The following is a 22,782-nucleotide window of genomic DNA, read 5'->3' on the forward strand; positions in this document are numbered from 1 at the left end:
GATAATTTCATAGTTTGTGTTGTTGTGTATGCTCTTATTAAAAATACCGATGAAGTTAGGGTATTCAGAATACTTTCCATCGAATCTAGGCAGTTTAATTTTGTGAAGATTGGTTGCTTGAGTTGATTTTAGTATAAAAGATTGATTAAGTTCAGTAGATTGAGAACCCAAGTCTTGTTTTTTATTAGAAATTAATGAAGTGAGTAAAGATTTGGCAGATATGTACACCTCCTCACATTCCGAACGATAGGTTATGTTGGTATTATCATTTGGCATTAAAGTTTCGTAGCTAGTCTGACACGAAAGTAGTTGCTTAAAATAAGATTCTAGAATCCCAAGCCTACATTCTAACTCAGGTAAGCTGAGCGATTCTTTTTTGTTTTCCACTATATTTTTAATGCGAGTTAGTGAGGATTTGGCACTGGCCCTTTGAGTCTTAAGTTTCTCAATGTCAGCTTCTGCCATTTCGTTTAAATTTAAATATCCAATAACAAAAGAAAATTTCAAAAAAATATAAAAATTAAATTTCTCTTTACAATGTTTAGTGGTACCCAATGCACAATATTACGTCTCAAATATATCAATTAAATATTCAATTTCAATTTTGCTCAAAACCTTTATTAAAAAATTCAAAAAGTAATTCCCAAAAAAAAATTTTTATTTCACAGAAAAGCTAAAAAAAAATTTCAGTTTTTCGCTTTTCGGATATACACCGTAACAATTTCTATTTATCTTCTTTATATGGTAGGTAGGTATTTTGTGTGACGATAATGTAAAGAGAAAAAACCAAAATAAAATTGCTTATGTCATGTATCAAAAAAAATAATTATTGCTTGATATATCTCTTAACTGCTATAAACGAAAATCTTGCGTGAAATAAATCCAATCGACGAAATGTTATTGCTGTTACAACATCAAAAAATATTTATTGCTTGATATATCTCATAACCATGGCTTGATATTATTCATTATCTCGATATTTTCATACTTGATAAATAATTACTGCTTGATATATCTCACAACTTCTATAAACGAAAATATTGCGTGAAATAAATCCAATCGACGAAATGTTATTGCTGCTACAACGAATACAATTTGGGAATATATCATGCAACCCTATGTCGTGATATATACAGGCCCTTGCAACTTTTAATAACTAGGTAGGTATAATTATGTGGTATGTACGTAATATTTGAAATGTAATAAGTAGATATCTGTATATTTATGTGGTATGTATGTATGTAACACCTTAAATATTATAAGTAGGTGCGTATATATTTCAATATGTTAAATATTAACAAATTTCATTGTGTTCAAAAAAAAATATGTGTATACAATGTAAATGCATGTGATAAATAAGTAATATAGCTACTATGTTGAAGCTTGGAATTTTGTAGTTGATTTTTAATATAAACTAAATATACGTATTAAATTTACGTAGAAGTTGAAAAATCCAAATTATGTTTTGTTGTGATATTCAAATTTTCTCATTAAATTAAATTAAAATTATCATCAAATTAAGCAAAGATATCACAAATATAAATATTCTTTAAACACCAAATTCCAAACTCTTCAATGTACATATATATAAATTAAAATGTTACCGACTTATAAGTTTCTGCATACTGCCGCCATTACTTGCAATTCAATTAAAGATGTTCCACCTGGTTTCACAGCGCGCCTTGTGTCCTGATGAAGCCCTCCAAAATTGACCGCGTAAACCGTAAACCGCGTAACCGAAACTCTAACAGCACATTTAAACCTTATCTTATATTTATGTACATATACGCATATATTATACAGTTTTTTTTATTTTTTTTTTATAACTTTTAATATTTTTAATAGTTCCACTTGAAGATGAATGTTTTAAAAGGTTTTCACACCACTATTTAAATATTAATGTTTTACTCATAGAATTGCACTATTTTACACTATTTTTTTTTTATTTTAACAAAATATCTCGGTAGAACCTCCAATGTTTTGACTCTGGCTTAATTTAGCCAGGGTGTTTCTAATATTATAATAATTTTTTGAAAATAGGACACGGAAAATTACTTATATACAAATAAAATAAAAAAAATGAATTATAATTCGACAACTAATTATATTTAATGCCAACAATTTTAGGTTCGATCGATTCGACGGTGTTTTTGCGAATGGAATATTTTAGAATTTAAGACATTGCTAATGTTAATTCAAAAAACAGTAAATTTAAGTTTAAGAGAATTTATAATGCAGTAAGAAAAAATGCAAGAGAAAATAAGAAATTCGAAAATTACAAATTTACATACATGTATACACATACAATCTTACATATAAAATTACTAAAATGAGTTAAACAGTATTAGAATATATTAGAAAAAAAAGTAAAGTTACAATGAACTGTCGAAATCAATCCAAAAAAAAAAATTATAACAAAATGATTATTGCTAAATCAAGTATTAACATAGCGCTTGTGACATTTTTAAGCTTTTTTTCTGGGATTAATTTGTAATTTCCAAAGATATTTTAAAATTTATTTAGATTAGGAAAGCTAACCAAAGGTGCAGCAGATAGAGTTATATAAAAAAATAAATTATTCAAGTAAATTCTAATTGGAAATCTGGAATAATGTGTTTGATAGCTGAATGTAAATAAAAATTAATCACACTTTTAAAAATTGAGTCACGGACACATAGTCCGTTTTTAGTCGATAAGTTGATGGAAAAATTTTCAGAAATATTAGCTTTTTTCCAAAAATATTATTTAAAGACAACGAATATTACAAATAATTTAATCTTTTATAATATGAAAACACATTTTTTGCCACCTTGTACTGGAATAAGTTACAAAAAAAAAACCCTATATTTTATATAGGGAAAAATAAATAACTCCCTAATAATAAATAACACCAATGCAATCACTCACAAATATTTGTATACAAAAAATTCCTTTAGTTAAAAGAGTTAAGCAGTATACCTTCTTATTTTCATTTTTATACACATAAGAATTTTTGGGAGAGGGAAAGTGTACGCAATAGATGTCTACCTGTTTTTTTATAATGTATTTTTAAAGAAAAAATATTAAGAATTTCAAAGGCGGGAGTTTTAATTTTGTAACTTATTCCAGTACAAGGTGGCAAAAATGGTGTATTCATATTATAAAAGCAAAGCGGAAAAAAAGTGTTTAAAAAAATTATTATAATTTATATAATATAATTTTGAAATATAATAAAAATAAATTTTAAAAAGACGTATAATATTAAAAAAAAATTTAAATAGTTGTCAAAAAAAATATTTTCCAATTTTTTATAAACCATCCAAGAATTTCATGGATAATTTAAAGAATTTAGAAAACACTTTTATTAAACTTTTTAATGATATTTATACAGAAAAAAATTTAGAATGTAAAATATATGAACACTTAAAAAATAATTTCAACTATGAATGTTGTGAGAAGTCCGACAAAACATATTTCATTAAACTGTATATAGAATTAAAATTTACCACATAATAAAAATTTTTAATAAAACTATAAAACAATTTAATATAAAACAAAAAATTTCTAGTATTAAGCATTTGTAATAAATAATTATTAATGAATAAAATAAATAAATTATCTTTAAATTTTTTAATTTTTATTTCAATCTTAATAAATTTAGAACATGAATCGATAAAAAGATATTTCATAAAGTATTAATCAGTACGCAAACACTTTTTCATACCATTTTTTTCTTTATAAATTATTTTATTTCTATATCACTACCTGATACTGTGTATCTACTGTAACAGGTACATGCATGTGTACATTCATACATGAAATTTCAAACTCTTTTGCTTTCATACATTCGAATTTTTTACCTAACTTTAATAAAATGAAAAATAAAAAATAAATTTTGTTATTATCAAAATAAAAATAACAAAATTTTCACCTAACTTAATTTAATTTTATTAAACTCGTTTGTTTACAATATTTTGTTTCTTTCTTGCCTACACAACTCTTATTACCATCTATTTCTAAAAAAATTGGAATATTTTAAGAATTTGGAAGCAAGATAACAAAACGAAAACTAACAGAATGGAAAGAGTCGAATTACTTATTAATAGATATACTTTGGATGTTATATTAATCAATATTTCTTGAATAAAATGTTAATTTTCAATTATTGCTATCAAATTATGATAAAATTACGTGCAATAATCGTTGTCTTTGAATAATATTTTTGGAAAAAAGCTAATATTTCTGGAAATTTTTCCATCAACTTATCGACCAAAAACGGACTAAGTGTCCGTGACTCGTTTTAAGCATTATGTGGTGTCTGGTATTTCCAAGACGACTGTATTCCAAGATTTCTGATGTAACTGTAATTAATGAAATTTACAAATTAAACAAGTGTGTATTATTATACTAGTTTTTGTATAAAAATTATGGTGTTTTAAGGCGACTTACATATATCACATTATACACAGTGATTTTGTTTCTTTATCGCTTTAATTTAATTTTAAAGTTTTCAAAATGCATTAGTAGACGCATTTGTATTTGTTTAAAATATCACAGAATTATTATAGTGCAAGCTCTTGTAGTGACAAGTATTAAATAAACTATTAAAGAACTTATGAAAATCTAGCGGTAAAGTTAAATTTACTATTAATATGCGGAAAGTTTGTTGTGTTAAATGATGTACGTTAATTACAGATCAAGTTTAACAAGAATAATAGCATTTGAGCATGTAAAAATTAGAAATTAAATTTAAAATTATGTTCATATCATTATTACTACTATAAGTTTTTAAATTTATTTTTATTCATTGTATTATTTTTCTTACTTATGCTACGAGTTATGGTAATCGCATGAGATAAATTTCTTCAATGTTTTTGTATTAATTGAGATGCGTGGAAACGCATCAGCATTGGTGTTAATTTTACTTTTTTCAAATTTAATTTCAAAATTATAATCCATAAGACTAATTCTAATTCTAGTTACTTTAGGTTATTGTCTGTTAATAGACTTATTAAAGGTCTATGATATTTTTCTATTGTATTAATGTCTTTATATCTAACAAGTCCCAATACTCAATTTTTTTTACGAAATATTACGAATTTTTGGCTTCGTTGCTGGTTTTTTCTTTAAATGCCACTGATCGTGTCATATTTTTTATTATTATTTTCTTTTTTTTAAGTAAAAAAGAGTTTAATATTTTAAAAAATCTCGGGATATTATACACATTTTTTAAAAAGCTTCCCATTTAAATTCTATTGCACGATAGAGAAAGAAAGGTAGGAGTAAAGAAAAAAGGAAAAAAATATTTCAAATTCATATTTCAGTATGGTTTCAAATGTTAATGAGGAAGGATGTACGATTTTTATGCACATTTTGTATTTCCCAATAAGGTAAGTTGAGTAGTGTCGGCTAACAAAAATGTTATTAAAAGTAATATAGGTTGTTACATTTCAACAATTTGAACTATCGTATTTCATTTATTTATACGTTACTTATAAAATTGTTTCAAATAATTTCAGTTAAATTTTAAGTTATTAAGAATAAATATGTATGTACCTATTTCCAATAAATTTTTTTTTAATTAATTATTTTAAAACTATTTCAAACATGTTATATTGAGTGCTTCAAAAATTTTGCTGTGCTCTTTTTTCATATTTTATTAGCAGGTAAACAGGAACAATCTATTTATAAAATGTCCCTGCATGTGCATGTATGACCTATCTTAATTCTAAACGGAAAGAATATTAAATAAAGAACAAAAATTTTAAAATACCTGTTATTTTACAGTCGGAATTTTTGAGTCATTTGGTAAAATACCATTTATTTCAAAAATAAAAAAATATTCAAATCCGGTCATAAAAATATATAATTGTTTTTTCCAAACATTTTAAATATTTTTTTTTCTTAGGTAATTCATATAAATGATAGTAAGTTTTTAATATTTTTTCAAATAAAAATAGAGGTAAAATTTTGAAGTTTATATAAAATTTGTATTTAACAAATAATATTTGATTGTATTTTAGATATTATTTTCTAATTCCCTCTTCAAATTTTTTCTTTACTATGTATTTATATCAAAATTTAAGAATTATCTTTCATTAATTATATTTTCAACTTGACACCACAGTTACTCCCCATATCTTGAGTTAACTTACCCTATGAGAAAAAAAAGCTGTTCACTTAAAAATAATGAAATGCTTTCAGTAACATACAAAACGTTGAAGGCGAAGGATGTGCTTGTTGTTTTTCCGCTTTTTTTTAAATTTTAAAATAATTATCAATGAAAATATTAATATATTTTTTTGATTTTTCAAATATATTTTCTTAATTTTACCTGCTTTATAATAAGTGTGAATTTATTTTAATATTTCTTCTCAAAAAATAGCCACTTCGATTTAAAAAAACCCATATCAAATAAGGTCGTGCTTTCAAGTTTCTCTCTGAGCATTGGGACTTGTTAGACATAAAGACATTAATTGTATATTTCCAAATGAATTATTAGAGTCTAAAGAAAAGATATTGTCTAATGTATGGCTAAAAGCTCTTTTTCAATAATAGGACTTTTTATTTCTTTTTTGCTCCAGGATCTGAGATAAAACTGAACCGAAAACAAAGTTTGGGACATATGTAGTTATAATAAATTCTTTATCAAAATTGGATCTGTAAATACTGGTGGGTTGTTTTAATTTTTGCTTGCGAGTTGGCTATTGTCTCATATATTAATGCGTCGAGTTTTACTCCATCTTGTGTAAGTAAAAAACTTTGCGGTGATTATAGAATATTGAATAAAAAAAAAAATGTAACGGATAATTTTCAAGGAATGTTAATTGATGACGTTATGAAAAAGCTGGAAAGATTCGTGCAATTAACATCGTTTTTTTGCAGATTTATTAAGGATTATGAAAAGATAGTTAAACCTTTGTCCGATCACTTAAAAATTAGTGATTATTATAATTGGTGTTAGACTTGAAGATCTGGACACCCGAATGTAAGATAAGTTAATAATTATGTTGTAACATAACAGCGTGAATGCTTAGATTTCTTAAATAAATTTTTTTGATATCTTATTGTAAAGAATACAAATATGCCTTTTCTTAAATATTGTTTTCGCTTTCAAAAATTTTTTAGTTATAATTTTTGAAAACTACTTTCCGAGTTTCTTTTTCCGAGAAATTCCTTTGAAATTGTAGTAGTTCAATAGTTCAATTTTACCGTAAGTGACAATTAATGCTCATAATTACAACGTAATGCATAAATAAAACGAAATATTATAAATAAGATTTAACATTTTAAAAAACTGAATGTAAATATTAAAAAAATTCAAAGTTCCAAATAAAAGTAAATGTTATAAGGTTGAACGTTTAACTAAAAATAAAACTAAGTTTTAAATTGGAAACCTAGGATTTATATATAAAATTAAGATTTATATTGAAATTTGTATTGGAAATTGATACATAAATGTTTACGAATATGCTACATAAATACATTAAGTATGAAAATATTCTCATATATTCCACTTACATTCCATATACTCATATTACGTTACTTTACCTATAATGATGTTTTTAGGCGTATAATATGTAGGTGATTTGGGATCACATTTCGGTATTTTAATTTTACATCTATTCAAAAATTTCCCGCCAATAATTCCAGAATTTTTGAGTGGAGGCTCTGTAATTGAAATGGAATCATCTGCTAAATTATACTGCAAAATGAATTTTCGAACAGAATCTTCTGGGTGTGGAGAATCTAGTACACATAAATATCGCAAAACCTATGTATAAGATTAAAGATGATATTTTTTTTTACAGTCGTTGTTAACTAATATAACTCACTTTATTTGTATTTTTCAAATATTTGATTAAATCTTTTCGCGGGGTTTTCGGTCTAAGTGCGTAGTAAGACGCTAAAGAATCCTCAGGAGTTCCTAAACCAAGATATTCAGGTAAAGGCTGTGAAAGATTTTTTTCCTAAATCCTAGAAAATTAGCCTTACAATTAGTTTTTTTACCTGTCGACCTATTTTTTTTTCCGGTAGATGTATATGGATTTTATCTGGCTGATTTATGTGAAGTAAATCCTTGTAATACGCTCTGGTAAATTTATCACAATCTAATAAAAGAAATCTTCTACCGTAAACATTTATGGTTTCTCCAACTACAAAATCTTTTGGTTGATAATAGTTATCTGATTTGCCATCAGTAGTTTCCACTAAGAAAGTTCCCGGATTCGCTGAGAAAATAATTATGTTTTAAGCAAACTTTTTGTTTTATATACATATGTATAAAAAATACTTTTACATAATCCCTTTTCTCTATTTTTTGGTACTTTTGATCTTTTTAAGAACAATGGAAAATTGTCTCTCCCTTTCCTGTTCTCTTCCAATTCTTTTAGAGCAATTGTATCATCTTCCAAGAAATAAAGCATCGTATAGGTTAAGTTGTTGCCATTTTCTAGATTTGGCTCATATAGTAAAACATCGAATCTAAAACAAAATATTTTATTACAAAAATTGTATAGATATTTGTTTTACTAATATGCACAATATTAAAACTTTAATATTTTAAATTTGAAGTCTTTTTTATGATTAGAGGATTTTTTTGTATCATTGAACTCGAAACATTTTTGAACAGAATCAAGTTATATAAACCAAACTTGTAATAAAATTTTGGGACTGGTTTGAACTTGTAATTATCGCAGAGCAATTGTTAAGAAATTTTCAACTCAAGGGCTCAAGGAAAATTTTTTTTGCTAATCAGGATCATATTTTTTATCAGCTAATTGGAAATACTTCTTTCTTCTTCAAAAAAGTATTTTTAAAAAATAATTGGAAAATTATAAGTTGATTTTTAGAATTCTTTATGAATAACAAAAAGCTTTAAAGTTTATTTATTATAAAACACACTTTAATATTCTTGTAACAATTACTTTATGTAATAATGTTTCAGTTACATCAAGTAATTTTGTATAAATATACTCTTTAAATTTTTGCAACTTAATATAATTTTATGTGTTCTTTTTTTATCTTGTTAGCACTCTTCCAAAAAATTTTTTGAAAAAAGTGCTTATTAGTTTCACTCCGTCCGTCCGTCTGTTCGCGTGTCTGGTTACAAAGGGTATCTACACCCTTAAAGATAGAAAAGCTGAAATTTTACATGCACATAGATCTTTACTAGAAACCAATTTTTGTAGAACAAAATTCTTACCTATCTCCCCCCTTTTGAAGTTGTACCCCCCGAAACCATAAATATACCATTTTTCAACTATTAATTGTAGTATAGCCATATGCATTTTTTAGATTTTTCAAATGCAGAAATATATTGGCTGGCTTCCTCTACCGTGGCATACTATACTTGAACTTTAAATAAAATAAAATGGCTGCTAAAATTTACCGTTCTTTAAAGTCAGTTTTTTTCAAACTTTGGATCACACTTTTTTTTTACACCGTACGGTGTAGGATCCTGAAGGAAAATTTGAATATTTGGCACCTTATATTTGCGAAACCGCAAAATTTTTTAAATTCCTATAAACGCAGAAAGGTAGCGGTAGACTCCATGCCATTAAAAAATATAATTATTCTTTTAAACTTGCACAATTAACCCATAAAATCGAGCATTATGTTAACCCCTTTTTAAATTAATTTTTGCTGTATTTCAGAGACTGCATCAATCGCTCATCCTGAATATACGAAATCCTAGAAATAGTTCGTATGTGAATGAACATAATTTTAATAGTTTGGTAGCTATACATACTTTTTTCAAAAGAAGTATTTTCACTTGTTGAAGGGAAAAGTGCTACAATACAAACCATTGGTTTGACCCTGCTTTATTTATCATTCATTTTACCTGTGAAGTACACTGTTATTTTATGCTGTTTCCTAAATATCATTTTGTCTATCAAAGGACTGTTACACCCGTTGTTGATTTCTACATTTTTAATTATATTTTTTTTCTTTGTTGACTATTGTCGAGTTAAAAGTATGAAACGATGAAACGATACGTTTTTAAATGTCACGAGTTTTTTGAACAAAATATTCCGAACTAAAATTTCATTTAAATTATCATTGTTTATTTAATAATATTGCTGGAATATTAGATTTTGTAGTTTCAAGTATGTACAATTTTTGGTTTTTCCCAATATTCTGATTATGGGCGTGAAATCGAAATACATATCAATATAAAATAATAAAAAAAGTAAATTTTTTTGAAACAAAAAATTACATGTATTCCTAGTTTATTCTAACATATTAGTAATAAATTAATACATTTCTTTTTATAGAAAATAAGTTAGATTTTTCGTTGTTCAAATTAATTGAAACTTTAAGTTCAAAACCTCGTGGGTAAATGCAGCGTAGTTGAATGCAAATATTAAAGTTTTGGAAATACCTAAAAAACACCTTATTTTAACTTCAAACCTTCATTTAGCCCTGGTAAAAGCTTTTTGTTTAAAGGTAGCAAAATTTAAATAAATGAAAAATTCGAAAAATCACCTTAATATTTAATGTTTCACACATAGTTTCGATTTCAAGTGTACAAAACTTTTGTCCTTAACAAATATTTCTCATATACATATTTCGTTTTTTACAATATATTTCATAATTTTCTTGAGATTGCTTTAATTTTTTATTTTATTAAACTCAGGGAAAATTAAACTTCATTAATAATTTGCATTTACCATAACTACTTAAATTGTGTACGTAATATATAACATAATAGACTTACTTTAGAACTTTTCCATTAAATTGTAAAAATTTTTTTAGTTTGTCGTCTTTCTTAGCCGGCTGTTTTGAGATTTCGTTCTTATTTTCTGTAGAAATGTTGTCAAGACTCGTGAAGCTTGTACAAATTTCCGCCTTATTTAAATCAACCCCTTGACTCTTCAAAAAATCCTAGTAAATATAAAACTGTTTTCATACACTTGTTTTTTCATATTGCAATAAATAGCAATTTATTGAATTTTAGCAAAAACAATATTAGAGATGTTTAATTTAATGTAAAAGCTCAAAAAATTTGAGAAGTTTCTGATCAAGAAAAATTAATATCTGAGATGGACACCATAAGTTTATTATATAATCCAAAAGTATTCATTTATCGAACTAGTTTTGCATCAAAAGTTGTAAGTAAATATTTAAAGATGCTGAGTGAACATACGAAGTTTTAGAACAATTTTGATTGTTCAATGAATACTAAATCTAATAAAATTAGATTTCACTAATTTTTCCAAAGGTTTATGTGCATTTATTGGTTCCGTTGCAAATTTTGTTTAATACCTCTTGCAAATTAAAAAATTATTTAAAAATTTTTGACATTAAACATCAAGAAACACAACATTTTTGGGGTATTTGTTGGGTTCTTTTTCCAAAGGAGTTTATGAGTGTCCAAAAGGATTCCAAAAATAACCAGTTTTTGTACCCAAAACACAAAAACCGTGAGACAGAGAATGATCCAGAAAAATAAATATTTGCATAATCTTTTCAAAAATTTTTCAAGCATTTATTAGATATTTTAATTGACTTTTTATAACTTTACACTTTTCCTTTAAAAAATTCATTAGTTCATTATTTCAAGAATCATATAAAATAATGCACTAAAAGGTGAAAACTGCAACGCTATCAACTTTTTTTTATTTTTGCCCGTTATATTTTACTCAAAATATTGTATGCGTAAATTATTAAAATTAATAATTTGCTTTATTTTATTATTTACGTAAATATTTACGAGGTCTGTCCCAGAATTAAGTAGCCTAACCAAGAAAACACAAAAATTTTGAAAAAAAAAATAAGCTCCTAATTATTTATGTATACATTTAACTAGTTAAATAAAGGCAAAAGCAAAAATTGTAAATATTTTTTTCCTATTTTCTATTCACTAATTTTAACATGCTTAATGAAATTAACTTAAAAAGTACTTAAATTGAGTTTTTATTAGGATTTGACATATTAAAGTACATAATAACGCTAACTTGATATTACTTTACATGTTATTTTGACCAAAAAAAATGCATATCGTTAGCCTACTTCAGCGTCATATACGCATTAAAGTTTAAAACGCAAATTTTAAGTATGATAATAGCAATACAGCATGCTTATTATAAAGCTGTATCCTAATAGCAATACAGCATAAAGAGGATTAAAATCAATAGACTAACGCTGTTCTATTCTTGTCAAATTAAAAGCAATACACTGTATGATCTTTGATATTCAGTACGCCGATGTACTTGTACCTAAGTCTTGAAAATGTAACGCTTGGTTTAATTTCTACTTCATTCATAATAATTAGTCGTTTTATGTACGGAGCTTAAGCTACTTTTGATTTAGCTTTGTCTGTCCGTCCGTCCGCCCGTCCCGACGATAACTCAAAAACTAATTGAGCTAAGTTCATCAAATTTTCACAAATGATTTATTGTAGTAAGTGCCAGAACCCTATTGAAATTGGACATGATCGGGGCACCGGTTCGGGTAGCTGCCATAGAACTTCAAAATTTGTTTGGCTATAACTCAGAAACTATAAAAGCTGTGGTTTTGAAATTTCACACAAACGAATATATTAGTAGGGCTGATGTGTCTGATAAAAGTCGTTGGCATTACTTGGTTCCTTCTGGTACCTGCCATACAACTTTAAAAGTTATTTGGCTATATCTCAGAAACTATAAAAGCTATGGTATTGAAATTTCACACAAGCAAATTTATTAGTAGGGCCAATGTGTTTGATAAAAGCCGTTGAAATTGTCCTCTTCCTTCTGGTAGCTGTCGTACAACTTCAAAAGTTATTTGGCTATGTCTCAGAAACTATAAAAGCTGTGGTATTGAAATTTCACGCAAGCAAATATATTAGTAGAGCCGATGTGTTTGATAAAATTTAAAATTTAAAAAATTTAAAATTTCTTAGCTCTTTCCGGTAGCTTCTATACAACTTCAATAGTAGTTTGGCACACACAGTATTTTGAAAAACACAGTACTGAAATTTTGCATTCTTTAATATGGTAATACGTCAACTTAAAGTCATAGTCTGTCCCATAATCGGTTACGGCATCTTTATTCGCACATAGGATAACAAATTCGTACGGGTATCACAGAGTTGACAAGGTCAACTCTATTTTTTTCTCGTTTTACACTAATTATAACCGAAAAGAAAATATAGAGGTGATCATGTCAATTCTGTGTTACCTATACGAACTTGAGCAAACAAGTATGCCATAACTGTTAATGGGACATACTATGATTTTGATTACGCTAATTTTGTTTTACAAGAAATAAAAGAAATTTTCAGAATGCGACTTTGAGCAAGAATATATGTGCATGTCTATAACACAGTTGTATGGCAGGTCACTAAACATAACAAACAGCCTTAATAATATATTTGTTTGTGCAAAATTTCGATATTATAGCTTCAATAATTTCTGAGATACAGCCAAATAACTTTCAAAGTTATAGAGCAGGTAGCCGATTCACGGTTTTCATCCATTTTAAATAAGGTTCCGATATTTATTGTTATAAATCATTTGTGAATGTTTGGTGTGCTTACCCAATTAGTTTTTATCAATGAAAGCGACGAAAACGTGTATTGTAACAGCTGCTTCGTTAACTTAATGCCTCTGATGTGGGGAGAATGGGGTGGCATAAAAGGATATTTGTTCCTGATTTTCGCTGTTTATGTTAATGTTCTCACATGACGAGGAGATGAAAAAACTTTATGAAATCGATCACATAAACAGGATGAAAGGTAGGACAGAGGCACTTCGAAAGGATAGAACCATTCCGCAGTGTAAAAGATGTCAAAGGTATTGCCATACACAAAAATTTTAACAGAGAGAACTAAATTGTGTTGAATGCAGGCACTTAACCACAGATTGTAGTAAGCCAAGGAATAATACAGCAAAGTGCTCCAATTGTTTGGAGGCTCACCCAGCAAACTATAGGGGATGCAGCTAAGGAACTGTAAAAACGTAGGAATAACAGCAGCAATTTGAATAAAAATTTTGACCGGCCACCGAAGCAATTCAGTTCGAGAATAGTGTCTAAAGATATAACATACAACGAAGTTCTCCAGACGAAAACTGATGACAGTGGCACAATCAATGACGTGAGTGTATTGTATAAAATGCGAAATATGATGCAAAGCATGCTAGACATGATGGAAAAAATCTCTTAAAGGTTGAGCATTTTGGAGAGCGAGGGAAAAAAATCGAATACCAAAAACCTGGTAAATGATGGCACAAGGTACTTTTAAAATAGCGGCATGGAATTGCAATGGTATCGCAAATAAGGACATGCTTGAAGTTTTTCCACATATACAGAATATAGACGCGTGTCTTGTGACTGAAACACATATGAGCAGGATTCAGCTTCAAGGTTATAGAATTTACAAGGCTAACCACCCTGGAAATATAGCGAAGGGCGGAACAGTGTTAATAATAAAAGAAAATATAGTGCATTGTGATCTGCACCAGATGCAAGCCGAGGGAGTGCAAATGACGGCGATTCAGATCACTTCGACTAAACATAAATTTAGACTGGCATTGTGTTTTCACCCCAGATTTAAGATAACGACAGAAATGTTTCAAAACGTTCTGGGCGACCTAGATAACAGATTTATATTGAAGGTTCACTTTAGCGCTAAGCATACTGATTGGGGTTCAAGCAATACTTCAACTAGACAACTGAGGACAGCAATTGGCGGTTCGGGGTGCCTTTTTTACTCTACTGCGAAGCCAACGTATTGGCCAAGCGATGTTAATAAGTGTCCAGATTTAATTGATTTCTTCATAAAAAAACGGATTGCGAAAACCTTCATTGCGGTACGTGATAACAATGATCTGAACTCCGATCATTTGGTGGTTATTCTTAAACTTAACGAAAAAATTGTAATGAAAAGAGCGAAACCTGCGCTGACAAATGGAACTACACATTGGTCAAGATTTCGGTTAGAGATTGAGCGACAAATGGATCTAAGGAAAATAATAAGAATGGCCCAGCAGATAACTGAGAAGGCCGAAAGTCTCACTAAAATTATTCAAAATGCGGCATGGAGTAGTTCGAAAATCAATGCTATTAGAAGGGTTAGCATTGACTATATTCCCATTATATTAGCAAAAGTAAGACAAAGCAGGGGGGCGAGAAAGAGTTGGCAGCAAACGCGTGATCCTATTGAGATCCTAGATATAATCGTAACTCGCTGAAATTAAAACGTTGTATTAGAAAACACAAGGAAGATTCGGTTGCCAATTATGTTCAAAATTTGACGGCTTGTGAGAAAACCAATTACTCACTGTAGAGGGCAACAAAGAAAATGAAACAACCCAGCAAACATCTCGCAGCTAATAAAAACAAAGATGGAACGTGGGCAAAAACTGACAAAGACAGGGCAAATGCGTTTGCGGATCATTTGGCCGATATATTCTGTCCGTATGACAGTAAAGCCGTACATGAAATAAGGAACCTGTTTTTGTTGGGGATAGGCTGACTATTCCAATTGTCAAAGAAAGAGATATTATAGAGGAAATCAGGATTCTTAAATCTAAAAATGCTCCGGGCTTTGACCTAATATCGGCCGATATTTTGAAAAAATTACCCAGAAGGGGTATAATTATGCTTACGCGCCTAATAAATACGTGTATAAGGTTTAATTACGTGCCTGATATTTGGAAAGTTGCAGATATAATTATACTCCACAAATCTGGCAAACCTATAGGCATGGCGATAATTTCTAAACTGCTAGAGTAACTTTTATTGAGAAGACTTCAGACAATTATTGAAAGTAAAAATTTAATTCCGAATCATCAATTTGGTTTTTGCCAGAATCCCTCAACCTTAGATTAGATTCATTGAATAACTGACCTAATAGAAAAATCAATATGTTCTATCATATTTTTGGACGTAGCCCAGGCCTTTGATAAGGTTGGCATTGTGGATTAATAAAAAAAACTTAGACAATTACTACAAGGGCAGTATGTTAACCTGCTCGAATCTTACCTGGGTATTTCGAGTTAAACAGGAAGAGGAGTATTCTTCGCTTAGTGATATCAGATTGGGATACCAGAAAAAGAGCTCATAAAGAAAAGGAGAGCTCAACTCGAGGAGGAATCAGGAAGTTTAAATGGCTTTTAGGAAGGCGCTCTTCGTTAACAAAATACAACAGAGTTTTGATATATTATCAAATATTTATGCCTGTCTGGGTTTATGGTATTCAATTATTGGGAACACTCATATTATTATATAGAACATTAATATACAGACTTGAAAAATATTGAAAGAATTTTATAATAAAATATATTGCAACTCCAACTTTAATTTCTATAATCTAAACCTAGATTATAGTTAAGATAGATTTAAAGTAGGTTTTAAAAAGATAAATATGCTCTAAAATAAGAAAAGTTAATATATTTTTTATTTAAGCATGATCATGACCAAATAACCAGTCCGCAACAAGTTTTATGAAACTACTTTTTCCAACCTCTCACCTGAAATCTATAGGTAAACAGTTAAATAAACGTGGAGTTGTGATAAAAGAGAAATGGCAAAATTGCGACTAATATCAGTGGCCTCAAGCACAAACTGCCTAACTAGAGTTAAGACAAAGTGAGATATATTCACTAGCGAATTCTCTGTTTTAAGTTTCATATGCTCACAAAATTTGGTGGTTCTACGACCGTTGTATCCGAAGTTATTGTCAAATCACACTTGACCTAACTCAAAATGGTAACTATGTGCACTTGCACTAATCGCCTAAATCGAGTTAAGAGCAGAAAATATCTTTTTTATATTTTTGACAAACCACTTATTTCGAGATGGGGTATTGTTGCAAATCAAAATTAGTGACATTTCTTATTTATATGTATGAATTTTTATAACCGCTTATATCGAGTTAAACTTTTGTTGCCAAATTAATTTTGAGTTTTTTCAAATACTAACTCGAAATAAGCGATTTGTGTAAAATAATAATTTTGTTGGTAGTATAAACTCATCTCGAGTTTATACAACGATTATTGCTCGATGCGATTATTGCGAATACAGTTATATTCCATTATAGAATATCTTTCAGTTTTTTATAATGCTGAACATATTATTTTATGTGACATATAGTGTAGGTACCTCATGCCCAAGATTTAAATCCTGCTTACTTTAGTTAAAATTAAATCTTACATTAAGCGGTAAGTAAAATATTTGTATTTTTTAACGCAAAATATAAAACATTTGCACAATTTACCTGTACTATTGCTGCTCTAATTACCCATGTTTTAGTTTTGAACTGTTTTATTTAACTTGTTAAGCGATTAGTTTTTCTTAGACAGTTCGATTTATTGTGCTGAATTAATTTCAAGCGAAGACGCGTATTTACGAAATTTTATCAACAGGGAAATTTTGGTTTTTTGCTTAACTTTAAATTTCATTGCAAATGCAATTTTCTTTTTCGGCATGACGCACATATACGGCATTTACTAAAATATGAATTTTTGAAATTGACGCATATATACGACATAATCTTTTAACGGGTTAGCAGATAACCTTGCACGTCATTTCGTGATTTACCTGCTACAAATGTTTTATTCAATCAACTGATTTCCCATTTAAAAATGTAACATTGCCATCTACCAGATTGATAATTGTTTTGCCGTTGTGGTCTAATTGTATTAAAAAGTGCTGTTTTATTACACCCTTATAAAACACATGTTATTAGAAAAATAAAATTTTTGTGTTTAACAAGATTTTGTGTTCTAATACCTAAATATTTGAAAGTATCAACACACTCAATTCTGAAACAGATATTACAAAATAAGTATTACAAAATAACACTTTTATTATACACTAGTAACACAGATTTTAGTAGGAAATTCAAATTTTTATATTTTGTATTAAATAAAATAAATAAAATTGGTACTTCTGGGAATAACAATATTTTGTCATACTTTTTATCACTCATTTCCGTGAGATCAAATTTCTTTGATTTTCAAATATTTCAAATATTTTTGTTTTTGAAGAAAGTATTTTTTAAACAGACAGTTATTTATTATTGTTTTTAAATGTGCTAATGTTGGAAATTGGTAAATAATGTAAAAATTGTTCAACATGAACTATATCCACGATGAATAAATGCACGTTAAAAATTTTGAAACTTGCTAGGAGAGCTGAAATGATTGTAGCGGATGTTTTAAAATATAGAAATTAGCGAAACTGGTCCTAAAGTAAATAAACAAGCATAAACAGATTTTACTTTGAAAACCGAAGGAAATATAGTTTTGAAAAAAAGCAATTGACTTTGGTTGTGGTGACTGTATTAATGATCCTGATTCCAAAATTTATAAAAAAAATTTCTTCAGTGCCTTGATGAAACTTGTTTTCAGAAAAGTGTTTTAAACAAACCCGAATAGATATTACATATAAATATCTTCAAGCCACAGCTTTATTTATTGGCACAACTTTATCAGATCCTCTGCAGTTTCAATGAAGTTTTTTTGTAATTGAAATACTTTTTGAAACTCTCTTAAATGGAAAGAGCCACCCCACAGATTTCAGTTTGTGCTTGAAGACACTGAGAAGCACAGTTTGTGCTTGAAGCCACTGACATATTCGAGGAACAATAAGGTTGTGAGCACTATTTATTCGTAAGCTATTATTATCACAAGCTCTAGAGATAAAGGAACTAGTATTTTCAAATAATTTTCTAAAACGTTATGAAAATAGAGTGAATTAATTGTAAATTAAAGTTTGAAGACTTCTAATTACTTTACAAATTATGCGAACTACTTTGTAAGCAAATACAAATTACGAACTACTTTGTAACAAATAATACTACTCAGATTTGTAAGCAAAGGACGAAACTTATTCATATGTGTTCCTCCCCAGCAAATCATACCATACTGTAGTCTACTTAGTTTGGTTTAAGCCTATATAGACTTAGTACAGTATAAACTCAAGTGGTAAAGTTGACTTATAAAACCATTCAAATAGTCACGTAAATAGTTCGTATGATGTGACCAATATCTAAAAAAATACCTAAATATTTGAAAGTATCAACACACTCAATTTTGAAACATATATTAGAAGTATTACTAAATTCATTAAAACAGATTGAGTTAGCAACAACATTAAATTTAAATTTCAAACAAGCAAACGAATGGAAAAGCAAGGGAAAACGAATGGTTTCTTTTATTACTAATTATCAGTCGATGATTCTAATTATTAGGTGGTTTATTGAAATTGTCGACTCAGAACTTCCAAATCGGTATTCATACTAACATCGTAAGATGATATCGCAGCGTCATCAGCAAATGCGGTAATACTGGCTGAAAAATTTTGCTTAAACAATGAGTTCACAACAATTAGAAACAATATAGGCTCCAATATCTTTGAATTTACTATAGCAATGACAAAGTTTCACTTTTCCACAATTGCTCAAATTTGAAGGATACCATTTATAGACAAAACCCTAAAGCCTACATTATACGATTTATTTAACCAAATTTTGAGGTCCACCATATCGAACGCCTTTGTAATGCCTACAAATAGCGTTCAGTCTCTCTAGAGAGATTCAGAGAACAGTATACCTCACTACAAAATTTTAAAAGGGATCCTTCGTAGACCTACCACGCCGAAACCTAAACTGAACATCGCGGAAAAACTATTTACATTTAAAAAAAATCCTATTATTCATTCCCTTTTCAAAAATCTTAGAGAAATTTTAAAGAAAAGAAATCGGTCTATAATTATTTGTAGACGCAATATTACCCATCTTTGTATAACGGAATAATTATACCTATTTTCATGGCATCCGGAAAAATTCTTGTTCTAATACTAAAATTAAAAATATAACGTAAAATATTAGCAATAAACCAAGAAACATTCTTAATGACCATTCTAGATATAAAATGATGTAAATAGTATTATAAAATTTTTAAATATTTTATAATGTTTTTCCAAAGAAGAAAATACCCGAAATATAAAAGAATCACGCTGAAAATCATAATACAATGACTTATCAAGTTTATACCAATTACTAGTGCCGCAATTCAAGGCACCTGAAGAAAAGTAAACATTGAATCTATTAGCCAAATCATAGGAATCATCTTCAATATCGCAATCTGCATTATAACCAGTCCTATTTAATATTTCATTTACGACATTTGTTGATAATTTGGTACTATAATATCCATTCTTACATTTGTCAACATCCAACCTAATCTCATTGCATAAATTTTTATAAACCCTAAGGAATCCTGGAATACGGGTGCTTTTTTACTTTAATTAACATATTTCTCTTTTTAATTTTAGAAAGCAAACAAGGCCTCACTACGTTTCAAAAATTTCGTTCCACCTAATGTATACTGCATATGTTTCCTTTTGTAACGTCCATTCTTTTCAATTTCAAAACAACTCCTCATCTTGTAGCTTGATATGACAAATTTCTCTTTTAAGCTATTCGTTCTTGGGTAACTTCCAAATAACTCTGAATTTAGAAATAGTCCTCTTGATCATGTATCAGCTTGATCATGTCAGTGATACATTTGTTTAGTAACTTCTATTTGGTCGTATAAGTACATTCGAAATTTGAATAAAATATCAAATAAATCCTTTTGAAATCTTTGAACTTTCAAGATCAAGTCATCTAGTGATAAGTTTGACTATGTTTTATGCGAACCCTCAAAAATCACTTTTAATTTTGTTGAACTACTCGGTGGTTATAGTAATAATATGACTTAATTCCTCTTTGTATTTTATTTTACATTAGTTTATACTTATGCACTAAACACAATCTCAGAAAACTTAATAAAAAATTAGAATAATATAAAAAAAAACATTACTTAGATAAATTTATTTGTAGTGAATAAAAAAAAGTGATTTTATATAAGACAGATTTAAATACTCACTATATTTAAAATTATATAAAAAAATTTAATTTTATTTAACACGTTCGTACATAGATCTTTACTAAAAACTTATTTCCGTAGAACAAAATTTTTACCTATCTCCTACCCTCTAGAAGTTATACCCCCCCAAAACCCTAAAAATTACATTTTTTAACTATTTGTTGCAATGAAACCATAAGCATTTTTGAAATTTTGCAAACGCAGAAAGACAGTGACTTGCTTCCGCTAGCGCGGTATACTATAGTTAAACTTTATAAAAACAAAATGGCCGTTCAAATTTACCGTTATCTAAAGTCCTTTTTTCCTAATTTTTGATTTCGTTTTTCTTCTAGACCTCAACTTGTAGAATTTTGAAATTTTAGGAGCTTTTAGACATTAACAAAGAGTTCATTTCGTTAGAAGAAAATTTTTTTTCAACTCCACCCCCACTCAAGTTATCGCCTCTTGAAATTGGTAAAATTTGAATTTTTGACACCTTATATTTCCGAAACCGTAAGCTTTTTCAAATTTTTATAAACGCAGAAAGCTAATGGTAAATTCCATGAAATTAAAAAATATAATTATTTTTCTTAACTCACACAATTAACCCTTAAAATTGAGCAATATGTTAACCCCTCTTTATAATAATTTTTGCTTTATTTCAAAGACTGCATAAATCGTTCATCCTAAATAAATGCAATCCTAGAAATAGTTTTGCATATGAATGAAAATAATTTTAATAGTGTGATAGGTATTGATAGACTGTATTTAAAAGTAGAATTTTCACTTGTTGAAGGAAAAAGTGCTACAATACAAACCATTGGTTTGACCCAACTTTATTTAAAAGTATTTTTTCATTCAAAATATTCAATGAACTTTTGGCCAACGAAATTACATTCAAAGTTGCCACATTATTTAAGGTAGGTCAAGCCATTTTCGTTTAACTGAAGTTGATAATAACATTTTTTTTTTTTAGTAAGTTCAACTTGTTTATGTGTACAGAATACATTTTACTCAATTTTTCATGCGAAACATTAAGGTTTAGTTTTAATTGTTCGTTTCCGATTAAACAGTTAATAAACTTTTTAACTTCTTCATTTTGCACTCACTGCCTTTATGTTTTCTTAAATAATTGAAACCATTTTCCTCATTTTTGCAATCTTTCGCTTTCTAGCACAGTGTTCCTAATCAATTGAAACTTTTTTATTTTAGAAAGTTCTCGAAAACAATTGCTTATCTATCTAAATGATCACATTATATTTTTCTTCACGTTGCCTTTGAGCTTTGACATTTTAAAAATTTTTAACGCACGGTTTTCTAGGTGATGGTTCTGCGCTTTCGAATTCTTTTGCAACTTAATCTGGGAATATTGAGCCCTAATATGAATAATTTCAATTTCGGATTTCATTTTCGAAGGAACATCGAGGAAAACTTTGTTAGGAGACTTAAACGTACAAGACCTCTCGAGTTAGTTCAATGTTTTTTATCTGGAACAATGGGTACTTAGTACGCTATTGTGCCAAATCAAAAACTGGTAAATAATCAAAGAAGTTGGACCAAATTTAATGGTTAGTCGTTTTTTTTGACTAGTTTTATAATTAATTTTGAGAAGGGTGTCTTTTAGTGGATTAAAGCTCCACAACACTGCTTTTCATCTGGCAGTGTCTTTCCAGATTTTTCACCCTTCCTCCCGGTAAAAAAAAACTTTTCACTGTCATTAGCTTGAACGATTACGATTCCTATTTTCTATATTTTTAATTTTGAAATCCTTAGTGTTGACCTTCTTGTTTAAGTGAGCTTGTTTCATTACATTTCTGTTTAGCTACCGGTTCAATAACTAATGATAGCTGCTTTTTAATTTTTGGATTTTTTTTATTTGACTCAGCATTTTTAACAATACTAGCAAATGAGAAACTTTGACCTTGACGTTATTAGGATTAAAATTTTCGATTTTATTATAAAA

General features: G+C 28.3%; 2 protein-coding genes across 5 annotated transcripts in view; one reads left to right on the plus strand and one right to left on the minus strand.

The window, feature by feature from the left end:
* The window catches only part of LOC129616642 (pseudouridine-5'-phosphate glycosidase-like), a 329,630-nt gene that overhangs the window by 45,306 nt on the left and 261,542 nt on the right, over positions 1 to 22,782 (plus strand). The gene's annotated exons all lie outside the window — the stretch shown is intronic.
* The window catches only part of LOC129616641 (EF-hand domain-containing protein 1-like), a 74,393-nt gene that overhangs the window by 45,137 nt on the left and 6,474 nt on the right, over positions 1 to 22,782 (minus strand). Inside the window, exons 4-8 of the mRNA XM_055532267.1 lie at positions 10,700 to 10,866; positions 8,273 to 8,463; positions 7,990 to 8,210; positions 7,815 to 7,931; positions 7,531 to 7,753 (exon numbers count right to left, since the gene is read on the minus strand). Coding sequence (XP_055388242.1) covers positions 7,531 to 7,753; positions 7,815 to 7,931; positions 7,990 to 8,210; positions 8,273 to 8,463; positions 10,700 to 10,866 — 919 coding nt within the window. The remainder of the gene's footprint in view (positions 1 to 7,530; positions 7,754 to 7,814; positions 7,932 to 7,989; positions 8,211 to 8,272; positions 8,464 to 10,699; positions 10,867 to 22,782) is intronic.

Source organism: Condylostylus longicornis, unplaced genomic scaffold, assembly GCF_029603195.1.
Source record: "Condylostylus longicornis isolate FDR11 unplaced genomic scaffold, ASM2960319v2 ptg000257l, whole genome shotgun sequence".
Taxonomy (NCBI): Eukaryota; Metazoa; Arthropoda; class Insecta; order Diptera; family Dolichopodidae; genus Condylostylus; species Condylostylus longicornis.